This window comes from Dioscorea cayenensis, unplaced genomic scaffold, assembly GCF_009730915.1.
Source record: "Dioscorea cayenensis subsp. rotundata cultivar TDr96_F1 unplaced genomic scaffold, TDr96_F1_v2_PseudoChromosome.rev07_lg8_w22 25.fasta BLBR01001667.1, whole genome shotgun sequence".
NCBI classification, from domain to species: Eukaryota; Viridiplantae; Streptophyta; class Magnoliopsida; order Dioscoreales; family Dioscoreaceae; genus Dioscorea; species Dioscorea cayenensis.
In genome coordinates this window covers 210,938-232,527 of record NW_024088058.1, presented here as the reverse complement: position 1 = coordinate 232,527, position 21,590 = coordinate 210,938, and the positions used below count along the sequence as shown (strand labels likewise).

Sequence of the window (21,590 nt, the reverse complement as noted above, 5' to 3'; positions counted from 1 at the left end):
TTCGAGCCCAAACCTTTCACAAAAGAAGTTATCGCTGCAAACATGCAATACTTGGAATTATTGTATAAAGTTTCAGCATTACAGAGTTAACCTGTTTGGATGGCACTGCTGGAGGAAGGCATATTTGTCGAATTATAGTGTTGCACTGGAGAACACATTGGAGAACCAAACAGAACAACATTTTCATTGTTGTGAATTGATAGAGCATAATTCCCACTTGCCCTCGCCATTAACAAGCCTCAACTCCGTGGAATGGAATGGTATCAAGGCAGGTCTCTAGATGCATGAGTATGGACTTAGAAAAAATTAAACCAATAATAGCATTCAGAGTTTCAAAAATTGGATTATAAAACTTACTTGAGATGATGTTATGACTGTTATCCCCATTTCGGTAGCAAGCCTGTAAAGGTGCTCTTCAACTTCAATACTTGTGGCACTACAACAAAGAAGACCATTACATCTTCACATGCATCACAGAATGAAATGGAAACTAATTAATAAACAGAGATAGCTTTTAGCTCATTGTGTACTTTGTGCACTCGTCCAGGATGCCAAATTTGGGGTGGTGAAAGAACAACCTGGCCTGTAAAGAGTATCAGACACAAATTTGGTTGCAATATTAGAGAGTGAAAAAAAAAAAGAAATCCCAATAAGGCATTTCCATGTCACCATGCCAAGCCCTGCTGTTCTCCTAGAGATAGGACACCTTCCCAGTTAGGAGTAGCATCCCATCCATCGGTATATCTTTCAAGTAGATAGACCAATCAGACATTTCCAAGAGTTGATTTCAAGTGAGAATCGAGAAGGCGAGCACCAACAGCCTTATTGCCTGGCCATTGCGAATACACTCATGAGTGATAAAAAACATAACAACTATTAGAATAAAAAAAATATGGGATGGAAATTTGTCTTCAGGAATATTGCACAATTAAAAGGAATGTCACAAAAACGTAAACTGAACCTTTAATTTATATCAATATAACCCAAAATAGAAACCAAAGGTCATGCTTTTTTGGCAAATTACCTGACTTAAACAATGCAAGCAGCCTTTGTTCTGCTTCTTCATGTGAGAGAGGGTAAATGATTTGATCCCTCAAGGTCCCCAGACTGGTGTATGGCCGTTGGGGAACAAAGAACATCCCACACGCCAATCCCACTCCCTGACGAATACTTTGTTGCGGCTTGGCAAGTGTTCCACTAACAACAGGTCATAAACCTCTAAGAACTCTGAAGACAGAACTCTTCCCACTTCCATTTGGTCCTTCAAGTTGTTGAAAAACATAGTAAGAAAGTGAATGATGGAAAGAAGATTTTCAACAAAATGAGAAGGTTTAAATTCACAAACCAGTAACAAGCAAGCTTTCCCCTTGCACAACATCACACGTTAATTGCCTGGCTAATAACTTATGTGATGGGGTTATTATATCAACTTTAGAGAATGAAATTTCATCTTGAGCATGTATATCATCCATGTCAGATGATATAGAGACATCAAATGGTAAAGCTTCTGTACACAAAGGGAAAACAGAAACAGAAACAACAATTAGCTTGGGGACATATTGAATTGAATTAGTTAAAAACACAACCAACTGCATCATTATAAAATCAATATCAATTAAAAATGCAATAGGATGACTAATAGCACACTTTAAACTACTATTTACAACTTTAATTTTTTTTTTATAATTTAATTTTATGGGATGGTCAAACTTCCTACTATTTTACTTCGTTTATTTTCAAGAAATCAGCCTCTTAAGGGAAGAGAAAACATTAAGGGGCACAAAAGACCTATCAAGGTTAGGAAAAAAACTCCAGATGCAGGATTCCGTCTGTATGATAACTGGAGCTCATATCACATGCGAGTTGCACATTACGGATTAGATCACTTGACTCAAAACGACAACCAGAAGGAAAGTATTATTGAAATAAAAAGATTATTATCCTACCAATAGTATAGATTGTAACTAAGTTAAAAATTTCATTTCATTTAATTAGTGGTAACTTATGGTTATGAAATCAATACATTATAGCAAAATTAAATAAATATAATTGATATACTATCATAAACCACTTTAAAAAATAAGCACTTTTGTCAAGATCATAGTTATCAAATCGGACCGGCTCCACGGTTGGACCGGTTGACCTGGTAACCCTGTGCTTCAACCGGTCCGAGTCTTTAATTAGACCGATTATGCAATCAACCCGTTTTGACCCGCCTTGACCCACTTTGACCCGGTGGTTAGACCGGTTGACCCAGCGATCAGATTGATTGGCCCGGCGGTCGGACCAGTTGACCCGCTAGTCAGACCGATTGACCTAGTTTGATTTGTAATTTCAACTTTGAACTTTGGTTATATATTGGATTGAGTTTGGTTTAATACTTTGATGATGAATTTAAATTTTTATTGTAAATTAGTTGATGCGTGAACTTTAACGTATTGTTATGTGTTGGTATTATGTGAAGTTTAAGCTTTTTTTTTCCCCCCTTTTCTACTTCTTCCAAATCAAATATTAACAATTGTTTTGTATTTTTTTCCATCAAATTATTTATTTGATAACTAATAATTCATGGATATAATTATGATATATCATTATATAATTAAAAACTAATTTATAATTTTAAAATAGTATTTAAAATATTTTTATTGACCCAGTATTGACCCAAATGACCCGATGGTTGAACCAACTGACCCGTGACCCAGAGCCTTGACCGGGTCAATGCCCGGGCCGGGTCTGATAACTATGGTCAAGATATGATCATATGTTTACTTGAAGTCATAAAAAAGGCACTGATACTCCTTTTCATTCAGATACCAGAGTACCATGTCAAAACAATCATTTTCAAGGTATAACTCCATCAAATAAATTGAAATTTTTACAGATATTTCACATTGCATATTGCAAAATAAAAGCACAGCTAATGTCATCTAGATGGTTAGCTTTCATTAAACAGATGGAAATGTAATATAGTTGGTGAGAAAATAAAATCAGCCCTTTCATTGATCTTACAATTTCCATGAGTATAAATCTTGCAATTGGACAAAGTGCTATGCAAATGTGACTTGTGATGAGCATTTCTGGCATCAAAATATTGGATGCTCAACAAAAAAAACTTAAAAAATTTGGCCCAACATTATATCAACTGTAAAAACCATTGGTATAAGCTTAGTAAAAAAAAAAAAAAATTTAACATCACCCTTATCAATGATAAAGATAAGAAGACAAATTAACACCACTCTTATCACTGATAAAGATGAAAACTACTGTCCTGTTGTAAAAACCTGCAATATAGAAGAGCCTACTTCCTTGAAAATATGACGGAATCAGAGGAATCAGTAGTATGAGATTTGTATAGTAATTAGTACATGTGAATTGCATGAAGGTAGCAATGGCTACCCTTGTTCCAAATTAATTGGAAAAAAGGAAAGATTGAATGATAAATGACAAAAGGAACTCCAAACAACACATAAAACATGCTTGAGTGAGGGCATAACAATAGACTTTGTAGCACTTTGAAGAACGCTAGCTAATGCTGATCAATCTCATAAAAGCTATTTTATCCTGCTCCAGCACATTTTACAGTAGTTCCTACGTAAGTAAACAAAACAAACATATGAGATAGTTTGTTCACTCCTTTACCAAATTAACTTGAAGTAATGGGGCATAATCATACCATTCAAAGATGCTATGCGGTCTGAGATCCATGTCCTAGACATAACAAGTAAAGCAACGATCACGACAATTGAGCGCCTTGCTTGTTAAGCATGGTGGGGACCTAAGCATTAAAAAGAAAAATATGGGAGGTCAGAAGTAGCAGTTGTTATGTTCCATCATAATGACATTTTGTAGAGAAATGATGATTAAAATGTTCCAAACATCCCTGGATGAATTCAACTTTGCAGCCTCAACTAATACAAAACTGAGAATATGACATTGAAAAGTAAAATAAAATGATAATTTGTATCACGCTAAAACATATTATTGCAGTAATCTAGTTAAAAGATCCTCACCAATACTTTAAACATTGTTGCAGCTCTGAGAGGCAATATTCTTGGGAGCCTTTTGCAATTGTGGAACAATGGGCAACTGAATATTATCCTCGAAAATAGGGGATGATTTTATCACTTTTGGTACATATGAATAGGCATTGGACTTTGAGAATGTAGTCCTTTGTCAATAAATCGGTTATCAACAAATAGAAAAGAAAAACTGCAGAAATCTAGTTTTCCCAAGAATTCTACTTAAGTTTCTACTTAAGGACTATACATAGCAAATCAACAAACATTCAAACCTTTTCAGTTGGAGCAAAAGCTCTTTGAACAGCAAGTACGCCAACCTGATGATTAGTCTCAGTAGATTCTAACAGGTTTTGACCAATTTTAGCAGAGTCATCATCCCTAAAAACAATATATACAAGACATAAGTGTAGATTAAATATGTGTTTCGACTGGAACCTCAAATGAACAAAAACCATAAAGTATGGATTACAATTTTCTTGTCCTGAACATTCCACCTCCCTTCACCATCCAAAGATAAAACTATGTCATGGAATGCAACTAATGCCGGACGATGAGAAATAGTGATACATGATGTCCCCATTGCGCGAACCCTGGCACAGAATCTTTCTTCCATGTCAGTAATGACAGCACTTGTACATTCATCAAGAATGGCAAACTTAGGCTTATGGTAGAACAATCTGGCCATTCCAAGTCTCTGTTATTCACCAAGAGAGAGTTCTTCACCCCAGTTGACTTCCTTTTCGAATGGATAGTGCTCCAATAAGTACTCAAGATCAACCTGCAATTCAAATTAAGGCTTTTTAACTATACTTCATTTTTATAGCACAATGTGGACACACATATGCATAGGCAACACCTTAAAACAGCTGAAATATGGATATGGTTAGAGATAATTGAAGTAATTCAAAGCAAAAGAAGTGTCTTCACTTTTTTCAGTAGATCAACCATTCCATCATAGGTAAGTGGATCAGTTTCCTGGCTTTCTGTAAAGGGGTAAATTAGTTGGTCACCAAGTGTTCCCACAGCTGTATATATATGGTCGTTGTGGCACATAAAAGATTTCCTTATTCAAATCGGATCCAACACCAAGTTACACAATATAGCCCTCTACTAGTGGCCAGAAATCACCAAGAACCCTGAAGAGAGAGCTTTTCCCACTTCCATTTGGCCCTGAAAGAGTGAAGTATTAGCGAAAGGTCTTTTTTTAAAAACAAATAACACTTTAAGGAGAATAAAGACACCAAGATTTTTAAATAGTATTTACCACTTTATATCCTCTTTTGTCACCAACAGGACATATAGCAAAGAAAAAAGACACAAATTACAAAAAAAAATAAACAACTCTGAAATACTTTTGACACTCCAAACAGAACTAGTTGTCGATATCTATCCAAACTTAAACAACTTGAACCATGGAGTACAGCTTCTAGTGCCTTGAATTGTACATGAATCAGCCAAGATTGGCTAAATAAATCTGACAGAATTGCAATTGCACGAATTTCATCAGACAAAAGAACACTCATAAGAAATGATTACCAACAAGCCAATTTATGATATCTTTTCATATCAAATTCTTACTGATTTTGAGTGAGTGTCAACATGAAAGAATCTCATATGTATCTTCTAGGATAAAAGACACTCTAACAAAATGTGAAGCCATGTATGAATTAACAAGCATGTGCAAAAACATGGAGAAACAAATGGCATGCAGGTATAAGGGAAATCTAAAATTCAAAATAAGAATACACTCTATATGAGACTTCGGTTCTCCACAAAGATAGCCAAAACTTTGTGTTAGATTAAAAAAATATTGGATTAACACAAGCAATTAGAATCTCCATCATAAACACATGATGTCCTTTTTGATTTGTATATACAATCTGACAATCTAAAAATGGGGCCTGGAAATTATTTTAGATAATCAATATTTTTATTAAAACAGTACAAATAAGGCGAGGATATGTAAATGCTTATTGAACATCACAATTGAAAGAAAAGTCTAAAGAGCTTAGGTTAGGATTAAAACCTTAGACGTATGCAGGAAATAGTTAACATTGACCAAGGCATCATAGCAGTATGATTGAAAATTGTAAAATAAATACAACAAATTTAAAGATAGGATTATTAATTCAGCCTATAACATCAAATTTGAACACATAAAAGGAGTAGATAATGGTATCGTAGATAAACTATCCAGGAATATTAAAGAAGACCCTCCCTGAAAATTGGTTGCTTCATGCATTCACAGTAGGTTAATCATTGACCAAGTGATCTATTGGTAGTCATGTTTCATTAGAACTCTTCACAAGTGGTGAGAGTTTGAATTATGGGTGAAGGTACATTTCTGAGAGTGTGAATGGTGGTTGTGTGCGAGTGGTCTCAGCGTCCATGTGTGCGTGGGCTTTGTCTCCACTTACTCTGTCGAGGTTTGTGTACGCCCCTATTTTTTTAACGGCATAGCCATTCATCTTGACAAAAAATTTTTTTTTTTAAAAATCTTTTACTTGGCCATACCTTTAGTGAGAGATGGGAACTACAAAGTCAAGTAGGATCCTCTGTATTTTCACTAATGTAGGTTTTGTTAATGTGACGAACAAGTAACCTAGCCTTTGTAAATTATATATATATATATATATATATATATATATATATCTTTGAAGAATCACCATTCCCCCATGAAGCCTATGAAATCAATGAAATTCCAAGCCTCATCCAACCGTCCTTCATCAAATTATATATATATATATATATATATATCTTTGAAGAATCACCATTCCCCCATGAAGCCTATGAAATCAATGAAATTCCAAGCCTCATCCAACCGTCCTTCATCAAACTCCCACTTCATGTCTAAGCGCGGGAGACCAAGCTCACCCCCAACCTCCACTCGTCCTCCCTTAACTCCACCGCGAAAACAGACCCCAAACCCGACCTCCATCTCCAAACCCAGAACCCACCGTTCCCTCTCCTTCTCCTCCTCCTCCTCCTCTTCTCCTCTCCAATGGCATCCCCTCTCCATCCCCATCTCCGAGCTCTCCCTCCCCTTCACCCTCCCCACCGGTCAAACCTTCCGATGGCGCCGCACCTCCCCCTCCGCCTTCTCCGGTCCCATTGGCCCCTACCTCGTCTCCCTACGCCACCACCCCGAACCCAACTCCCCGGTCTCGTTCCTCCTCCACAACCCTTCTTTCCCCTCCTCCGCCGCTGCTGTGCACAACGCTCTCCGCGACTACCTCAACCTCGATGTCTCGCTTGCCGATCTTTGGCGCGGGTTCACCGACGCCGATGAGAGGTTCGCCGATCTGGCCCGGAGGTTTGGGGGCGGGGCTCGGGTGCTACGGCAGGATCCTTTGGAGTGTTTGTTCCAGTTCTTGTGCTCGTCTAACAATAATATCAGTAGGATCGAGAAGATGGTGGGGGTGATCTCGGCGTTCGGTGAGTCTTTGGGGAGTGTTGGGGGTTTTGAGTTTCACCAGTTCCCGACGCTGGAGCGGCTAGCTCTGGTCTCCGAGCAGGAGCTTAGAGATGCTGGATTTGGTTACAGGTTCGTTCCTTCTTGAATTTGGGAATTGTTCTTTGATCTCCATGAACTCATTCAAAAACTAACATTTTTGGGATTTTTTTAACTTAAATATGATCCTTTTGATAAACTTCTAACTTTGATATGATTTTGTGAACACTTTCGGTTTAGCATTTCAACAAGCAGGTACTGTTGTTTTGGCTAAACATTTTCTCTTTTGTTTTCTATTGAGTTTTTATGATTAAGATTTCTTTCATTCCTGTAGAAATTGCAAGGAAACTTGAGAGTTATTGTTGGTCAGTGGAATGGTATTAGCTCAATGAACGATGATTGTAATGGTTAGAAATTGATTATATATACCATATGGAAGCTCTAAAATTGTTAGTATGAGTATCAGTTTCGTCTTGTTAGCTATGGAGAATTTTCATGAGTGATGTTGATTTCTTGGGTCTTGAAAAGGGATGGCTTTTTATGTCATATGTGTTCCTTTAAAACCCAACATTTTTAGAGTTCCCTATGCAGTGTAACATAACACTAACATAATTTTATGCACACTTTTAAGAATTTCAATATGGAGGTGCTGTTGTTGTGGTGAAACATCATTTTTAGTATTTTTATAAGTAAGGATTTTGTTTTTATGGTCGTATGTTTATGTCTTCTGGTTGAGATTATTAAGGTTTTTTTACTTTGGATCATTGGATATTATTTTAACATATGGGCGCCACATTTGTCGATTGCTTGATTTGATCAATTATTCAGGGCCAAATATATAGTCGGTACAGTCAAAGCTTTGCAAGAAAAGCCTGGTGGAGGTGTAAATTGGCTGGCTTCTCTGCGCGGATTGGAGCTTCCTCAGGTGATTGATGCTCTTTGCACTTTGCCTGGTGTTGGACCGAAAGTTGCTGCATGTATAGCTCTGTTTTCCCTAGACCAGCACCATGCCATTCCTGTTGATACTCATGTGTGGCAGGTTAGTTCTTGAACTAATGGAACCTTAATAAATGTGCTTGATCTTAATTCAGATAGCTATTCATAGGCCAAAGTGATTCTCATACTCTATTTTGTTATATAACTTAATGTATGTTTAGATGACAGTGCTTACCAAGTACTATATGATTTTATTTGCTGATTTTCATGGCAAAACACTCTAGTTCATCTTTTGGATGCAAATGCTGGAAGTTTACTGTAAATTTTCCTTTTATGGGGGACAAATATTTCAGTTACTTTGCGGTGAATTCTATTAACACAATCTCACCGATAGATACTATATTCATTTCATGTTTGGTTTGCAAGTTGTACAATATTTTAGGAGCTTATATAAATAACTAACCCTAATTGTGATGAGTTAGATTCCTTGAAAATAGATGCAACTTCCAGTGGACTTGCGACTTTTCATAGTCTAGTAAGAAATCCGTCTTGGCTTTTACCTGCTGAATTATTAATTTTAAATTAGAAATAATTCGAGTAGACTATTTTGATCTTCAATACTCAGCAATGTTATTGGTGGGATTATGTAGATTGCGACACAATATCTCATGCCAGAGCTTGCAGGCAAGAGCTTGACTCCCAAGCTAAGTAGTTGCATTGCAGATGCATTTGTAGCCAAATTTGGGAAATATGCTGGTTGGGCGCAAAATGTTCTCTTCATTGGTGAACTTCCTTCCCAAAAATTGCTAGACAATAAGGTTGGTGTATCGAAATCAGCAAAGAAAAAGCAGAGGATAAAGAAAGCGGCTGTTGAATTGCCCCTGGAAGGTGATTAAATCCCTCTATGAGAAGTTTGCTGACCTGACCTGAACAGCTGGAACTCCTGCAAATTATAGGCTTGTGGAAATGAATGTGCCCTGCCACTCAGAGACCATCCCTTCAAATTATCTATCACCATTTGTATCAAATGGCAGGAAATCTTCATAAAGCTTCTTGGCATATACCTGATCACAAATATCTCAATTTATTCATGTCTGATGTTGGGTATGTTGGGGTTTCCATCCATCCATCCATTTATTTTTTTTTTTTTAAAAAAACTAGACTGGCATGAATTAGCCCATTGTCATTGATGTCATTGGATGTAGATTTGATACAGTTATCCCAGTAAGTATGTTGTTCAGAATACAGATGTGAGAAATTAGCATGAACATTCAAAGTTACTCCAAGAGTCATATCTCAGGTCAACAAACTGATGTGGCTACAAGACGCAAGAAGGAAACTAAACAGGTGTATATAGAATACATGCCACTGAAACTGTACAGGAAAAGGCTTTACAATTCTAATGACACATTGTGCTCAACATTTTGCAAATCAGTGAGCACTGAGATTAAAACGGGAAAACAATTGGAAGCGGAGATTGATCCCTTAAAGCATCCAGTATCTGGATGTCTAGAGCGAGGTAAAAATGTAAGCAGCTTTCATGTAGATCAAGGGCGTTGATCCTTTGCATTCAAAATTACAAGAAAGACAATCAGAATTGTCACTTCATGCCAGCAAAAGATCCCAACTTGGATAAATCAGGAACCCAAAATGACAGCTCAGATGATCCAGTAGTGAACATTAGGTTTCCTGGAGCCCACTTGATCAATGGAGGTTCAGTATCAGTACTCCCCCAGCATGCAATCTGCATTTATTCAACATTTTGATTTCATGAGTACCAAATTGAACTGGATGTCGAAGAATAACAATGACCGAATAGAAGAGAAATGAATTTGCATTAGTTAGAAGATAATGTACCTTTCCGGTCCGAACACTGAACGCACAAACGCTACCGTCACCAGAACCTACAGACAAGAAATAGGATGATTAAAGACTCAAAATAGTGTTGATTGTAAACTGATTTGGTTTGCAAACAAAATGGAAAGAACACATGCCATATACAATTCAATAAAAATATCAGAATAATGATGTTTATGATGCCCCGAAAAGCATGTTCAGAGAAACAAATGTTGTAACCTGACACGATAAACATTCCATCAGGACTAAATGATGCTTCCAGTGTTGCGTTACTTGAAACTGGTTTGACACTATATGTTGATATCTGCCACATAGATGAGGAAAACCGTCTAAAACATATTTAGGCAAATCTCTCACCTAATCTGCAATTAATGAAAACAACAACTTACAACGGTGCCACGAAAGGAATCCACCACATGAATAAATCCGTCGGTTGTGGTCAAAAGCATCAGCCGGCCATCAGGGCTGAACTTCAATACATTCGCATCAGACACATCTCCACCAACAGAAAAGACATCAAAAGGACCCTGATGAAAGTAAAGCAAAAGAAAATTAGCCGTAGTTTAAGAATTTCAATACTAGGCATGCATCATTGCAACATTAACCTTTTCATAATGTCTAGCATCAAACATTCGTATATAACCTCCATATGCAATTGCAAATACCATTCCTTGATCATCATAAGAAACAGCAGGCCTTCTTTGCACTCGTAAAAGGCCCTGCCACATGATATCAATAGGTAATTAGCATTTTCAAATGTCTCTAGCATCTTTAAACCATAAAAATATAAACCTGAGACTTCTCTGTTCGTTGATCCCACAGTAGAACAGTCCTGTCAAGAGAGCCGGAGACAAAGAATTCCGTCCGAGGACACAAGGAAAGAGAAACAACCCTAGAGCGAGAAACAAAAAATTACTCCTTGAACAGAAGACTAACTTTATGGTCAGACAAATAGGACCTAGGAAAGGTAAAGTTGGTAACATTGAATACCTATCATGGTGTCCTTTGAAATATCGCAGATACTTGTTATCATTCAGAGAAAGATGCCGCAATGATTCTGAAAATTTTATTAATTAGTTGAAAATTGAAATGCCCTTGAATTTATCTGAAGCATGCAACGATCATGATGAACATACCATCCCAGCCATTTTTTGAAGAGTATATAACTGTCATTGGATTATCAGTGAAGCAAACCAGATCAACCCCATACTTTTTGCTGTTAATGGTCTTTAAACACCTAAACAATTAAAAGGTTTCACAATACATTAAAGTTAATGGCAACACGAATTCTGAGATAAATAAAACAATTGTAAATGATTCAAAACATTGAGAAGCATTAAACAATCCTTAATTAGTGGTAAAGTAGACATAAAATGATTTTCAAGTGACATGGAAAAAAGCTCAGACCAAATGCTTGCCAAGTTGTAGTCAGTTTCTGTAAGAGATAATGGCTGGCTAGGGATGCCTGCTGCTTGTGATTAGTGGCACCAGAAATAAAAAATACGCAAGCCATGACCAAGAAATTTCAGGGATAATTGAAAACCATGATCATCAATCTGGGCACTCCATAATTGATTACTTCAGCATTATAAATAGCAGGTTCTTCAATTCAAATTTTACAACATGTGAGCAAGAATCTGTAACTTTAATTAAGACTGCCGGATATAACACTGCATCCTAGTTAATTTTCATCTACAATATTGTTTCTCTTCACCCAAAAATACATTGTCTCAAGAAGCGCACATTATATTTACCAAATGCTCTTTGTTTATTAGAAATCCGAAACTATCTGCATTTTCTGATACTATTAATTATTCACCTCAAACAAGCATCATGCATCAATTTTCCCAGTACAAGAAAAGTTTATGCAGGATGGTTCAGTGTTCCAAGTGGGGGTGATATAGCAAAACTTTTGCAAGATTTTACTTCAAAAGGCCGTCAACAAAACAACAAGGCACTTACATGGCATTTTGAACATCATAGAGGCGAATTGACTCATCATCACTTGCCGTCACTAGATAACTTGTGGCTCTGTGAAAATCCATTGAACTGATTCTACCATTCTGTAATGCATACAGGGATTTCAGAATCTTGTATGAACTATTATAACACACTATAACATACATACACAAACATACATAATCTCTGAAGGCCATTCCAACTTCCATGCTCTTCAACACCTCATCTGTTAGCTCCATGGAAAACATCTCTCTGTAAAACAAATCAACACAAGCTCATTGATTTCCTTTACAAATTAATTTGCAATGGGATTTCAAAAATGACATAATAACAACCAGATATCATGCGAAGTATTAGATGATCACAAAGGTGGCCAGTCTAATCCAAATACAAGAAAAAAACAAACTAAAACCTCAGAATATAAGAAAAGAGACCAATAGGAGATAATAAATATTGAAAAAGATCACTTTTTTCCTCCTTGTTTTCCTGGATTTTCTCTTATTCCCTTGCTCCCTTGCATTCAAATTGATTGATCATCATCAAGAATTCGTATGCAATTCATTGAAACTCAATTGAAAAGAGTCGTGACTGGTCTTTCAACAAGGGAGATCAAGGGAGTTAGGGCACGCACCTGGCGAGAAATTAGGTATTCCCACGCACTTCCAGCTCCGGAGAACGGATGATCAGAGGATGAGAAGGCGCCGGAAAGGATTGGAGGCGAATATTGGCTACCGCCTAAGCGCAGAGAGCTCACCGTGGAGAAGCACTTGTATCACCGCCCCAAGCCTTTATATTGGTTTTCTTCTTTGGTTTAGAGGTGCAAGATAGCCCGGCCCAGCCCGCACGGCCAGGGCACGGTGCGGCCCGAGCACATAGGCCCGGCCTGACTTGCAATCGTGCCGGGCACGGCCCACCGTACAGGGGTCGGCCCAGCCCAAGGCACTGGCCCGTCTTTTTTATTTTAAAATGTAAATTATTTAATTGTAAAATTTTTTTTAAAAATACTAAAAATTATGGAATTTTTTAAAAAAAATCTAAATATCATAAAATATAAGTTTCTTGATTGTAAAAAAATATACAACAAATAATTAAAAAAAAAGGCAAAAAATTTAAATTTGCATGAATACAAAAAAGATAATTTTTTAAATTTAACATAATATTAGAAAATAAAAATACATTGAAAAAATTGAGATAAACTAAAAATAAATTACAAATAGATATAGGAAAAAAATTTCCATTTATTTAAAAACTACGAAAACAATTTAGAAAATTACAAACTTCGAAAACAATTTAAAAAATTACAAACTTCAAACTTCATTTGATTAATCTATTTCTTCATCAACACGGGTTGAAGTTGAACGCTCGGATGGTGTAAGGCCTTCTCCAGTATCACTACCTTCTTTTTGTATTTGTTGTTCTTGTAACCTAGACATGGCCACGGTTCAGGAACCGCTGGTTACGGTTCAAGGAAACCTTGAACCGGAACCGAACCTCCTAGGCAAGGTTCTTGGCGGTTCGGTTCCGGTTCGGTTTCGGTTCCGGTTCTGGCGGTTTGGTTCAACGGTTCCGGTTTGACGGTTCATACGGTTCGGTTTTTTTTTAAACTAAATAATTCAATAATTCAAATTAATTAACACAAAAATACAAGAATTAATTTAATACTAATATAAGATAGTAGGTTAAGTTAGTAGGTATACGGTATACCCAAAGTTTCAATGTTTTATTTATTTTGTTGTTATTATTTTTAATGTTCATGTATGTTATTTGTTTTTCTTTAGGAATTGTTTTTATTTTTTTATTTTTTTCCTTTTTTTCTTTTTGATTTCTAGTATACTTATATAAGTTGCATAGTTCTACAAATTGAAAATCTTGGGAGTTTTATCTATATATTGGAATATCTATATATATATATATATATATCTTTAAATGATCAACAAAAATCGAGCAAATTGATATATATACACATATATATTCATGTTTATTTTATTTTTATTTATTTATATATTTTTTTAATGATTCAAATGTTTTTACATGAGAGCATTTTTACTCGAGTATATTTTTCATTTATATAAAAATAAATATAATTTAATATGAACTACGTTAATTTTTGTAAGTTTAAAACGGAAGATATATAAAAGTCTAGTCTTTGTTTTTTTATATTAAATTATAAAAAAATAATATGGAAATCTACTAAAGAATTGAATATTTAAGTACTTCTCGTTAATTAAATTATTTTAATAAATCCATATTTAATTTGTAACTAATAATTTATGGCATAATCAATTAATTATGACTTATCCTCTTGCATGAGTAACAAAGTTTCGCATGGCACGATGACATATAAGTTGGACTGAATGTCACAAATCAGACCTAATCGGCTAATCAAGTATTCAGAATCAGACCTAATCAATAATCAATTTGGTTAATATCTTTAATTAATTATTTAAAAATATCTTTAAACATGCAATTACTTAATTAATTACTAATTAATGATATTAACAAAAATAAAAAAACCTAATCATAAATGACATTATTTATATAGTATGACATTATTCATATTATATTTATATAATATAATATGAACTTTTTGTTTTGAACCTTTGGTTGAACCAGTATGTGAGCTACGGGTTGAACCGCATATGGAATCACGCATATGGAACCGCCGGGTTGAACCGCCCGGTTTCACGGTTTTTAAAGTTTTGAAACCGAACCGAACCTTATATGAAGGTTCGGTTCGGCTTTTAGGACGATTCACGGTTTTTCGGTTCCGGTTCTAGTTTTTGGCGGTTCGGTTCCGGTTCGGTTCCACGGTTTCGGTTCAAAATGGCCACGTCTATCTTCTGCTTCTAACCAATCCTTCAGACATATGCTCATTTACACTGTTGCTTGGTTCATGCGGCTCCTCTTATCATCGAGTACCCTTTTTCCTGCACTAAAACAAGACTCCGATGCTACTGTAGACATTGGCGGAGTTAGTAGATCACATGCCATGGCGGCTAGCACGGGATACTTATGTTCTTGTTGTTTCCATCACGAGCAAATATTAAAGTTATTAATTTCTTCGGTAGTAAGAAAATCATTAAAATTATTATTTAAAAAAATATTTAATTCATGCAAAGAACTAGTACTAGAAGAAGAAGAAAAAGAAGAAGAAGCACTTGCAGATTTTCTTCTAATCATATTTATAAGATCGGCCGGAGATTTAGTTTTGGAAAGTGAAGAAGAATTTTCAAAATCTCTGGCAAAAGTAGAAGCTCGTCGATTTCCATATGTATGATTATATTCATTATGCATATCATGAAGCAAACAACGATATTCATCTTTGAAAATTGAATGATCAAGTCCCATGTTTTCATCATAAGAATCAAGCATACAAAAAGTACCATCAATTTTAATACGGGGATCAAGAAACATAGATAAAACTGGAAGATGGTTGATTTTTGCAAAATATTTTTAAATTTTAATTCCATAGGAGCAACAATGGGAGCAAAATTAGGATCACATCTATATTTTGCAAAAATTTCACTAATATAATATAAATGAGAAATAGTCATAAAAGTAGTAGGATAATAAATACCGGAAAAAAATTAGTTGCAGAATTAAAAATTTCCATAAACTCCTTTATAATATAGCAAACTTCCCAATCATAATTAGTAATTCCAAGGTCGGGAAAAAACTCACGGCAATACATTGTAAGAACATCTTTGTAATCATAAGCACAATCTAACATATTATAAGTTGAATTCCACCTATGAGGAACATCGGAAATAAATTTTTTATATTTTTCCCCATTTGCCTACAAAATCTTTTGAATTCATACCTTCGTGAAGAAGCGTTTTTCGCATATAAGATAGCTTCTCTAACTCTACGAATATGAGGATCAATAATTTTTAAACCATCTCTACCACATATATTTAATATATGGCATATACAACGAACATGAAAAAATTTTCCAGGAAACAGAGGATCTAAATGCATTTGTAACATATCAACAGCACAATTATTTGCCGAAGCATTGTCAAGAGAGATTGAAAATACAAATTTTTCAATTTTGTACTCATTAATAGTACGCATGATGTAACCGGCAATATTACATGCGGTATGTTGGTATTCTAATTCAATAAAACTCAAAATACATTTTTGCAAAGTCCAATTATTATCAATATAATGAGCGGTAACACAAAGACAATCAGAATTATTTTGAGAAGACCAAATATCGGAAGTAAGAGAAATTTTAAATAAACCTTTAGAAATTTCAGAAATTAATTTTTCTTTATATTCTTCATAAATAATAAGACAATACTTTCTCATAGTAGTCCTTGAAACGGATTTAAAATTTGGATTAAAACTCTTAACTTGCATTTTTATAAACGCGAGATTTTCAACAATATAAAAAGGTTGTTCATTTTGAACAATAAATTTTGCAATCCATTTTCTTGCATTTTCATTGGAAAAAACAAAAGTTCCAATACTTGAATTTGCAAAACTAAAAATAAACCTTTAGAAATTTCAGAAATTAATTTTTCTTTATATTCTTCATAAATAATAAGACAATACTTTCTCAAAGTAGTCCTTTAAATGGATTTAAAATTCGGATTAAAACTCTTAACTTGCATTTTTATAAACGCGAGATTTTCAACAATATAAAAAGGTTGTTCATTTTGAACAATAAATTTTGCAATCCATTTTCTTGCATTTTCATTGGAAAAAACAAAAGTTCCAATACTTGAATTTGCAAAACTAATTTGTGTCTGGGAAGGATCATTTTGACTAGTAGCATGTTTGTCGGCCTGCCTTTACAAATGACCCGTTCCACCCGAAGTTTGACAAAAAAAATCTTTTTTTTTTTTCATTTTTTATAAACGGCACGAGTCCCTTTGTTTGGAATTTCAACAATATTATAAAATTCCCATACCCCCGAAGTTTTTTTTTCTTGTGCTTGTTTGAGGCTTGCTACTAGATGGGCCCATATTAGGGGATTCAGTAACAGGCTCAGTCTGTGAATCATCAAAATTTTTGGAGTTATTTTCATTAAAAAAAAATGGTGTATCGAAAGGAAAATTGGGAGAGCCGGCCATTATAAAAACTAAAAAAAGATTTACAGTTACCTCAACCTTGATGATGTAAATTTAATTCGTGGTTTTCTTGAAAATTCCGAATTGATGAATTGGTGAAAATGTGGGGGAATTGCCGGATTGATGAAACACTTGAACCGAATTTGACAAACTTCAAATCTTGAACTTGAAGAGATTGAGAACTAAGAGAGCTTGGAGTCTTCAATGCTTGAGAGATTAGAACAATAATGAGTAATTTGGTGTGGAGGAATATGTAAGTGTTTGAGGGTATTTATAGGTTATTTAATTTTTTTCTAATTCCCAAAATACCCTTGTAAACTAGCCGTTTATTGTTGTTAAAAAGAGCAAAAAAGTAATTATATTTTAAAGTCTAAAATAGCCTTAAAACTAGCATTTTTATAGTTGTTAAAGGGGCTACAAATGTCATTTTTATAGTTGTTAAAACGGCTATTTGTGGCGGGTCATATTAGGCTGGCCCGCGTGCTCGGGCCAGCACGGCCCATGGCGGGCCGCGAGCCACCAGGGTGTGGCCTGGCACAGCCCAAGGATATGGGCCATGCCAGCCTGGCCTGGTACTGTAGCTGGCCGTGCCAGGCCAAGCATGGCCCAAATCATGCTGGGTCGTGCCAGGCTCGGGCCGGCACAACCCAGTTTGCATCTCTACGGCATAGTGATGGCGCCTTGAGGTGTAATTCACTTTTCTATTTGGGATAATTTTTTAAGGGTACATACGTAATTTTTTTTATTTATTGATACATCTCTTTTTAATATTAAAAAAAATATAAATCTTTAATAAATTTCACAAATACCTCTATATATATATATATATGTACTGCAACTTTTTTTAATAACCTATTCATCCTTTTTGTTTTTTCCAAAATATATCTTAATGTTTTTTAATTACTATTTTACCTTTTTATTGCGCTTCATGATTTGTCATACTTCCACATAGGTTGATTTTAAAGAATAAAGTTGACAATTCAATAAAGAAGGAAATAGTTGATAATTAAAAAAAAATGCACATGGACAGTTCAGTATCAGAGGATGAGTGCCAATTGGAGAGTGTTATAGGGGAGGCTACAGATGCTAGATACGTGGAGAAAGCATTATGGGATGAAAATTATTGATCAAAACAAACGAATGGTAAGATTATCATCGAATGGTAAGATTATCATCGCCGAACATGTAGACAAATCTTTGGAGTGGAAAGCTCATGAAAAAAACTAGTGAGAATGTGGCCATTGACAGGTGTGCAAATAGGAGAAAGAAGAAAAAGAATCGTGCCTTTGAGGGATTCATCATGATTTAAGGAACTATATATAGACGGGAAAGAAGGCACAGAGGTAAGAGAAAAATTAGCTGGTCTGTGAATCTAACTAGTGGTTTGAAGTTCGTCGAAGCTAGGAATATCATCATTGAGGGGAGTATTCCTTATTTTACTTCTATTTTCACAGTACTATATAGCTGTGGAGTTTAATATTAAATTGTTGTTGCTTTTTTTTTTTTTTATGAATTTAAGCATATGAGGATGTGTTGTTTATTTTGGTGAATGGATTATGCTCTTAAGGAGCCTATTATGTTGATTGATGAATTGCATGCATATTAGTTGCTTGATCTATGGTCCTTTTTTGTGAACTGGTGATTGTGTTTTCTTGATTTCCTTGGTATATTACATTGTCCTTACAACCCATAACACACAATAAAAGTGAAAAAAATTGTTTTTACCATTTAAACATGGTTAAATCTCGAAAAATGAGCTACATGACAAAAATGAAAAATTTTGAAAAACTAAAGGCGAACATTTTTTAAAAAAATAAAATATACAAAATAAAATAAAGATTTTAATATAAGATATTAAAAAGTTAATTTAATTGGATTGAAACTAAGATCTTTATATAGGTAAGAGTAGTGGATCATCTTTGTGAGGTAACAACTAAATGGTATCGTTGTAGAATGCGATTTTTTTTTTTCATTTTGCAATAACAAACAACCTATGAACTCTTGATAGGAGACATCCCTCATCGCCAATGAATTTATTTTTTTGAAAAAAATAAAGAAAATGTCTCATCCACTATAAGCACTAGAATGGTAAAAATACTTGATTTTGCAAAAGCACTTGACGAACTTTAAGTTCTTTGCTTCTGTCTCAACAAATCCAATATCTCAAAATTGCAATGTTCTATAGTCAATCTTTTGAACACTCCTTTTTCATATGCAATTATAATCAAATACATTAAAATCAATCTAATTAGATATAGATCCTCTACATGATCATAATTTTTAATCAACTCCTACAATATTTCATCCTCCATGGCAATTCTCACAATGACCACATTGCGAAGATGCTTAAATTCATTAAGCTTAGTTAGCTTGAAAATACATCCAATATGCTAAAATGTACTCAATAAAGATGTATAGATATCATAGAAGTCAAAGACTAATTCAACATATATTGTTATTTCTTGGGAACTTGTCATGTAATTTAACTTTAGAGAAATCAAGGTCAAACTCCAAAACACTACTTTTATGTCCTTCACCTCGAATACATTCATTTGTATAGATATGTAATCACTTCGATTTGAAAAATAGAGATGGAAAGCATTGATGTCAGATTGTTGGTATGAGATTAGCACACTTCAAGCATAATCAATGGAAGCCTACAGACCAGGAAACTTAACTCTATCAGCCAATCCTTGATGGCCATCATTAATGAGAAGTCGGCAAATGCCTAGTTTGGTAATTTGATTCAAAGTATCTTTAGTTACAAGGGTGTAATATGAGGCTAGCTAGCTTAAGTTGAGTTTGCATACAACAATACCAAACATAGTACTATAGGGAAAAGTTAATTTGAAGTTGTTTATATTAAACCTTCTAAAAATATTGCAGATAATATTCGAGGGAAATCATGTTTGTTTGAAAGTTTAAAAAAAATAAAAATTAGACATATTCAAGCTCATTATTCGAGTAAAATAATGTTTGAAAAGTTCAAAAGGATAATGTGTAGACCTATTCAAAGTTTAAATGTGTTAGGTTAGCATTTTTGTATCAAGCTCATCCTACATATTTGTATAAGTACATGAATACAATTCAATTAAATTGAGTTTTTTTTAATCTTTGGCTTACATTCTTTATGGTATCAGAGCTTTAGTCTGATAGTCTTGATTTTTATTTGCAATATCTTCCACCTATTCACCTCCACTCTCACATCTACACTTGCTCTTTCTATTCAAACCTCTTTATCATCAAATTCCACTTTAATTACTATAAATGCTACATTTCAATTATATGTCAAGTTATGCAATCAAAATTATCTATCCTGGTGAGCACAATTCAATAATGTTTAGGCCATAACCTTCTTAGCATTGTTAATGGTACAAAGGGGTTGTTTGTTTGCAAGGCTTGGATTGGGAATGGATAGGAAATGGGCTCAATGCTTTGTTTGATTGGCAGGCTTGGGAATGTGGGAGGAATCCATGAGGAATGAGATGAGGGGAGAAGGTTGATTGGCATTCCCCCCAATTGGTTGAGGAATGCCCAATCCGGATGGTGAAATATCCATTTTACCCTTGACTTTAAAACTTTATCTATATATATAGGAAAAATGTTGAGAACATTGTAAACAAATAATAATGATAACATATTACAAATAAATTAATACTATAAAAATACAACAACAACAATAACAATAAATTAAATTAATTCTAAAATAATAAAAATAAAATGATAACATTGTAACAAAACAACAATATTAATAATGAAGATTGATTGTAAAAATTAATTATAAAAATAATTATGACAATAATGACAACATATTATAAATAAAATAATATTATTGGCCAATGTATTTATTTTTTAATATTTACTCTATAAGGGCATAAAAGACATTTTGCACATATTTTTTCTATTTATTTTTCTCATTCCCAATGAATTACTCTCCCATACCCTCCAACCAAACACAGTTTTCCTTCCATTCCTAATTCATTCCCCCTTATTCTCATTCCTATCTCATTCCTCTTCAACTCCATTCCTTGCAAACAAACAGCCCCAAAGACTTGTCATTTTCTAACTATCTCTTTTCTCACTTTTGATAAAATCATACTTATATTGATTCCAAATCTAGATTATAAAATCTAGTTTGAATAAATTTAATTTTTGTTTCATGGGATTCTTGTTTCCACTACGGAGATTATTGTTGTTTTCTTGGATTTTTGTACCTAGTGAGGCTTTACAAAAGCTCTCCCACATGTTTGCTATTGAGCCTTGTTCTTAGATGATGTCTCTACATGAGAAACT

At 34.5% G+C, this 21,590-nt stretch overlaps 2 protein-coding genes, 1 long non-coding RNA gene and 1 pseudogene across 3 annotated transcripts; 1 reads left to right on the top strand and 3 right to left on the bottom strand.

Moving 5' to 3' along the window:
• Positions 1-60: 60 nt before the first annotated feature.
• On the bottom strand, positions 61-1,595 carry LOC120256816 (annotated as a pseudogene).
• A 1,729-nt stretch (positions 1,596-3,324) lies between these two features.
• On the bottom strand, positions 3,325-4,153 carry LOC120256819. Its single transcript, XR_005535419.1, has 3 exons — positions 4,011-4,153; positions 3,674-3,775; positions 3,325-3,588 (listed from the first exon to the last, which is right to left on the bottom strand). It is a non-coding gene; the product is annotated as an uncharacterized LOC120256819 (long non-coding RNA).
• Positions 4,154-6,719: 2,566 nt separating this feature from the next.
• LOC120256845 (N-glycosylase/DNA lyase OGG1) lies at positions 6,720-9,651 on the top strand. The gene is made up of 3 exons (XM_039264520.1): positions 6,720-7,563; positions 8,299-8,509; positions 9,057-9,651. Exons 1-3 carry the CDS (start codon positions 6,800-6,802, stop codon positions 9,300-9,302), a joined length of 1,221 nt encoding a protein of 406 aa, XP_039120454.1. The 5' UTR covers positions 6,720-6,799; the 3' UTR covers positions 9,303-9,651.
• Positions 9,652-9,741: 90 nt separating this feature from the next.
• LOC120256846 (protein ANTHESIS POMOTING FACTOR 1) lies at positions 9,742-12,992 on the bottom strand. The gene is made up of 11 exons (XM_039264521.1): positions 12,854-12,992; positions 12,402-12,474; positions 12,226-12,326; positions 11,400-11,500; positions 11,254-11,320; positions 11,056-11,155; positions 10,869-10,982; positions 10,653-10,790; positions 10,483-10,567; positions 10,264-10,310; positions 9,742-10,150 (listed from the first exon to the last, which is right to left on the bottom strand). Exons 2-11 carry the CDS (start codon positions 12,468-12,470, stop codon positions 10,007-10,009), a joined length of 966 nt encoding a protein of 321 aa, XP_039120455.1. The 5' UTR covers positions 12,471-12,474; positions 12,854-12,992; the 3' UTR covers positions 9,742-10,006.
• Positions 12,993-21,590: the final 8,598 nt, after the last annotated feature.

Coding starts and splice junctions, on each gene's coding strand:
- LOC120256845 (XM_039264520.1), top strand. CDS start 6,800: ATGAAGCCTATGAAATCAATGAAATTCCAAGCCTCATCCAACCGTCCT. Junction 7,564..8,298: donor GATGCTGGATTTGGTTACAG/GTTCGTTCCTTC, acceptor TCAATTATTCAG/GGCCAAATATATAGTCGGTA. Junction 8,510..9,056: donor TTGATACTCATGTGTGGCAG/GTTAGTTCTTGA, acceptor GGGATTATGTAG/ATTGCGACACAATATCTCAT.
- LOC120256846 (XM_039264521.1), bottom strand. CDS start 12,470: ATGTTTTCCATGGAGCTAACAGATGAGGTGTTGAAGAGCATGGAAGTT. Junction 11,501..12,225: donor TATGATGTTCAAAATGCCAT/GTAAGTGCCTTG, acceptor TTAATTGTTTAG/GTGTTTAAAGACCATTAACA. Junction 10,791..10,868: donor ATGCTAGACATTATGAAAAG/GTTAATGTTGCA, acceptor TACTTTCATCAG/GGTCCTTTTGATGTCTTTTC.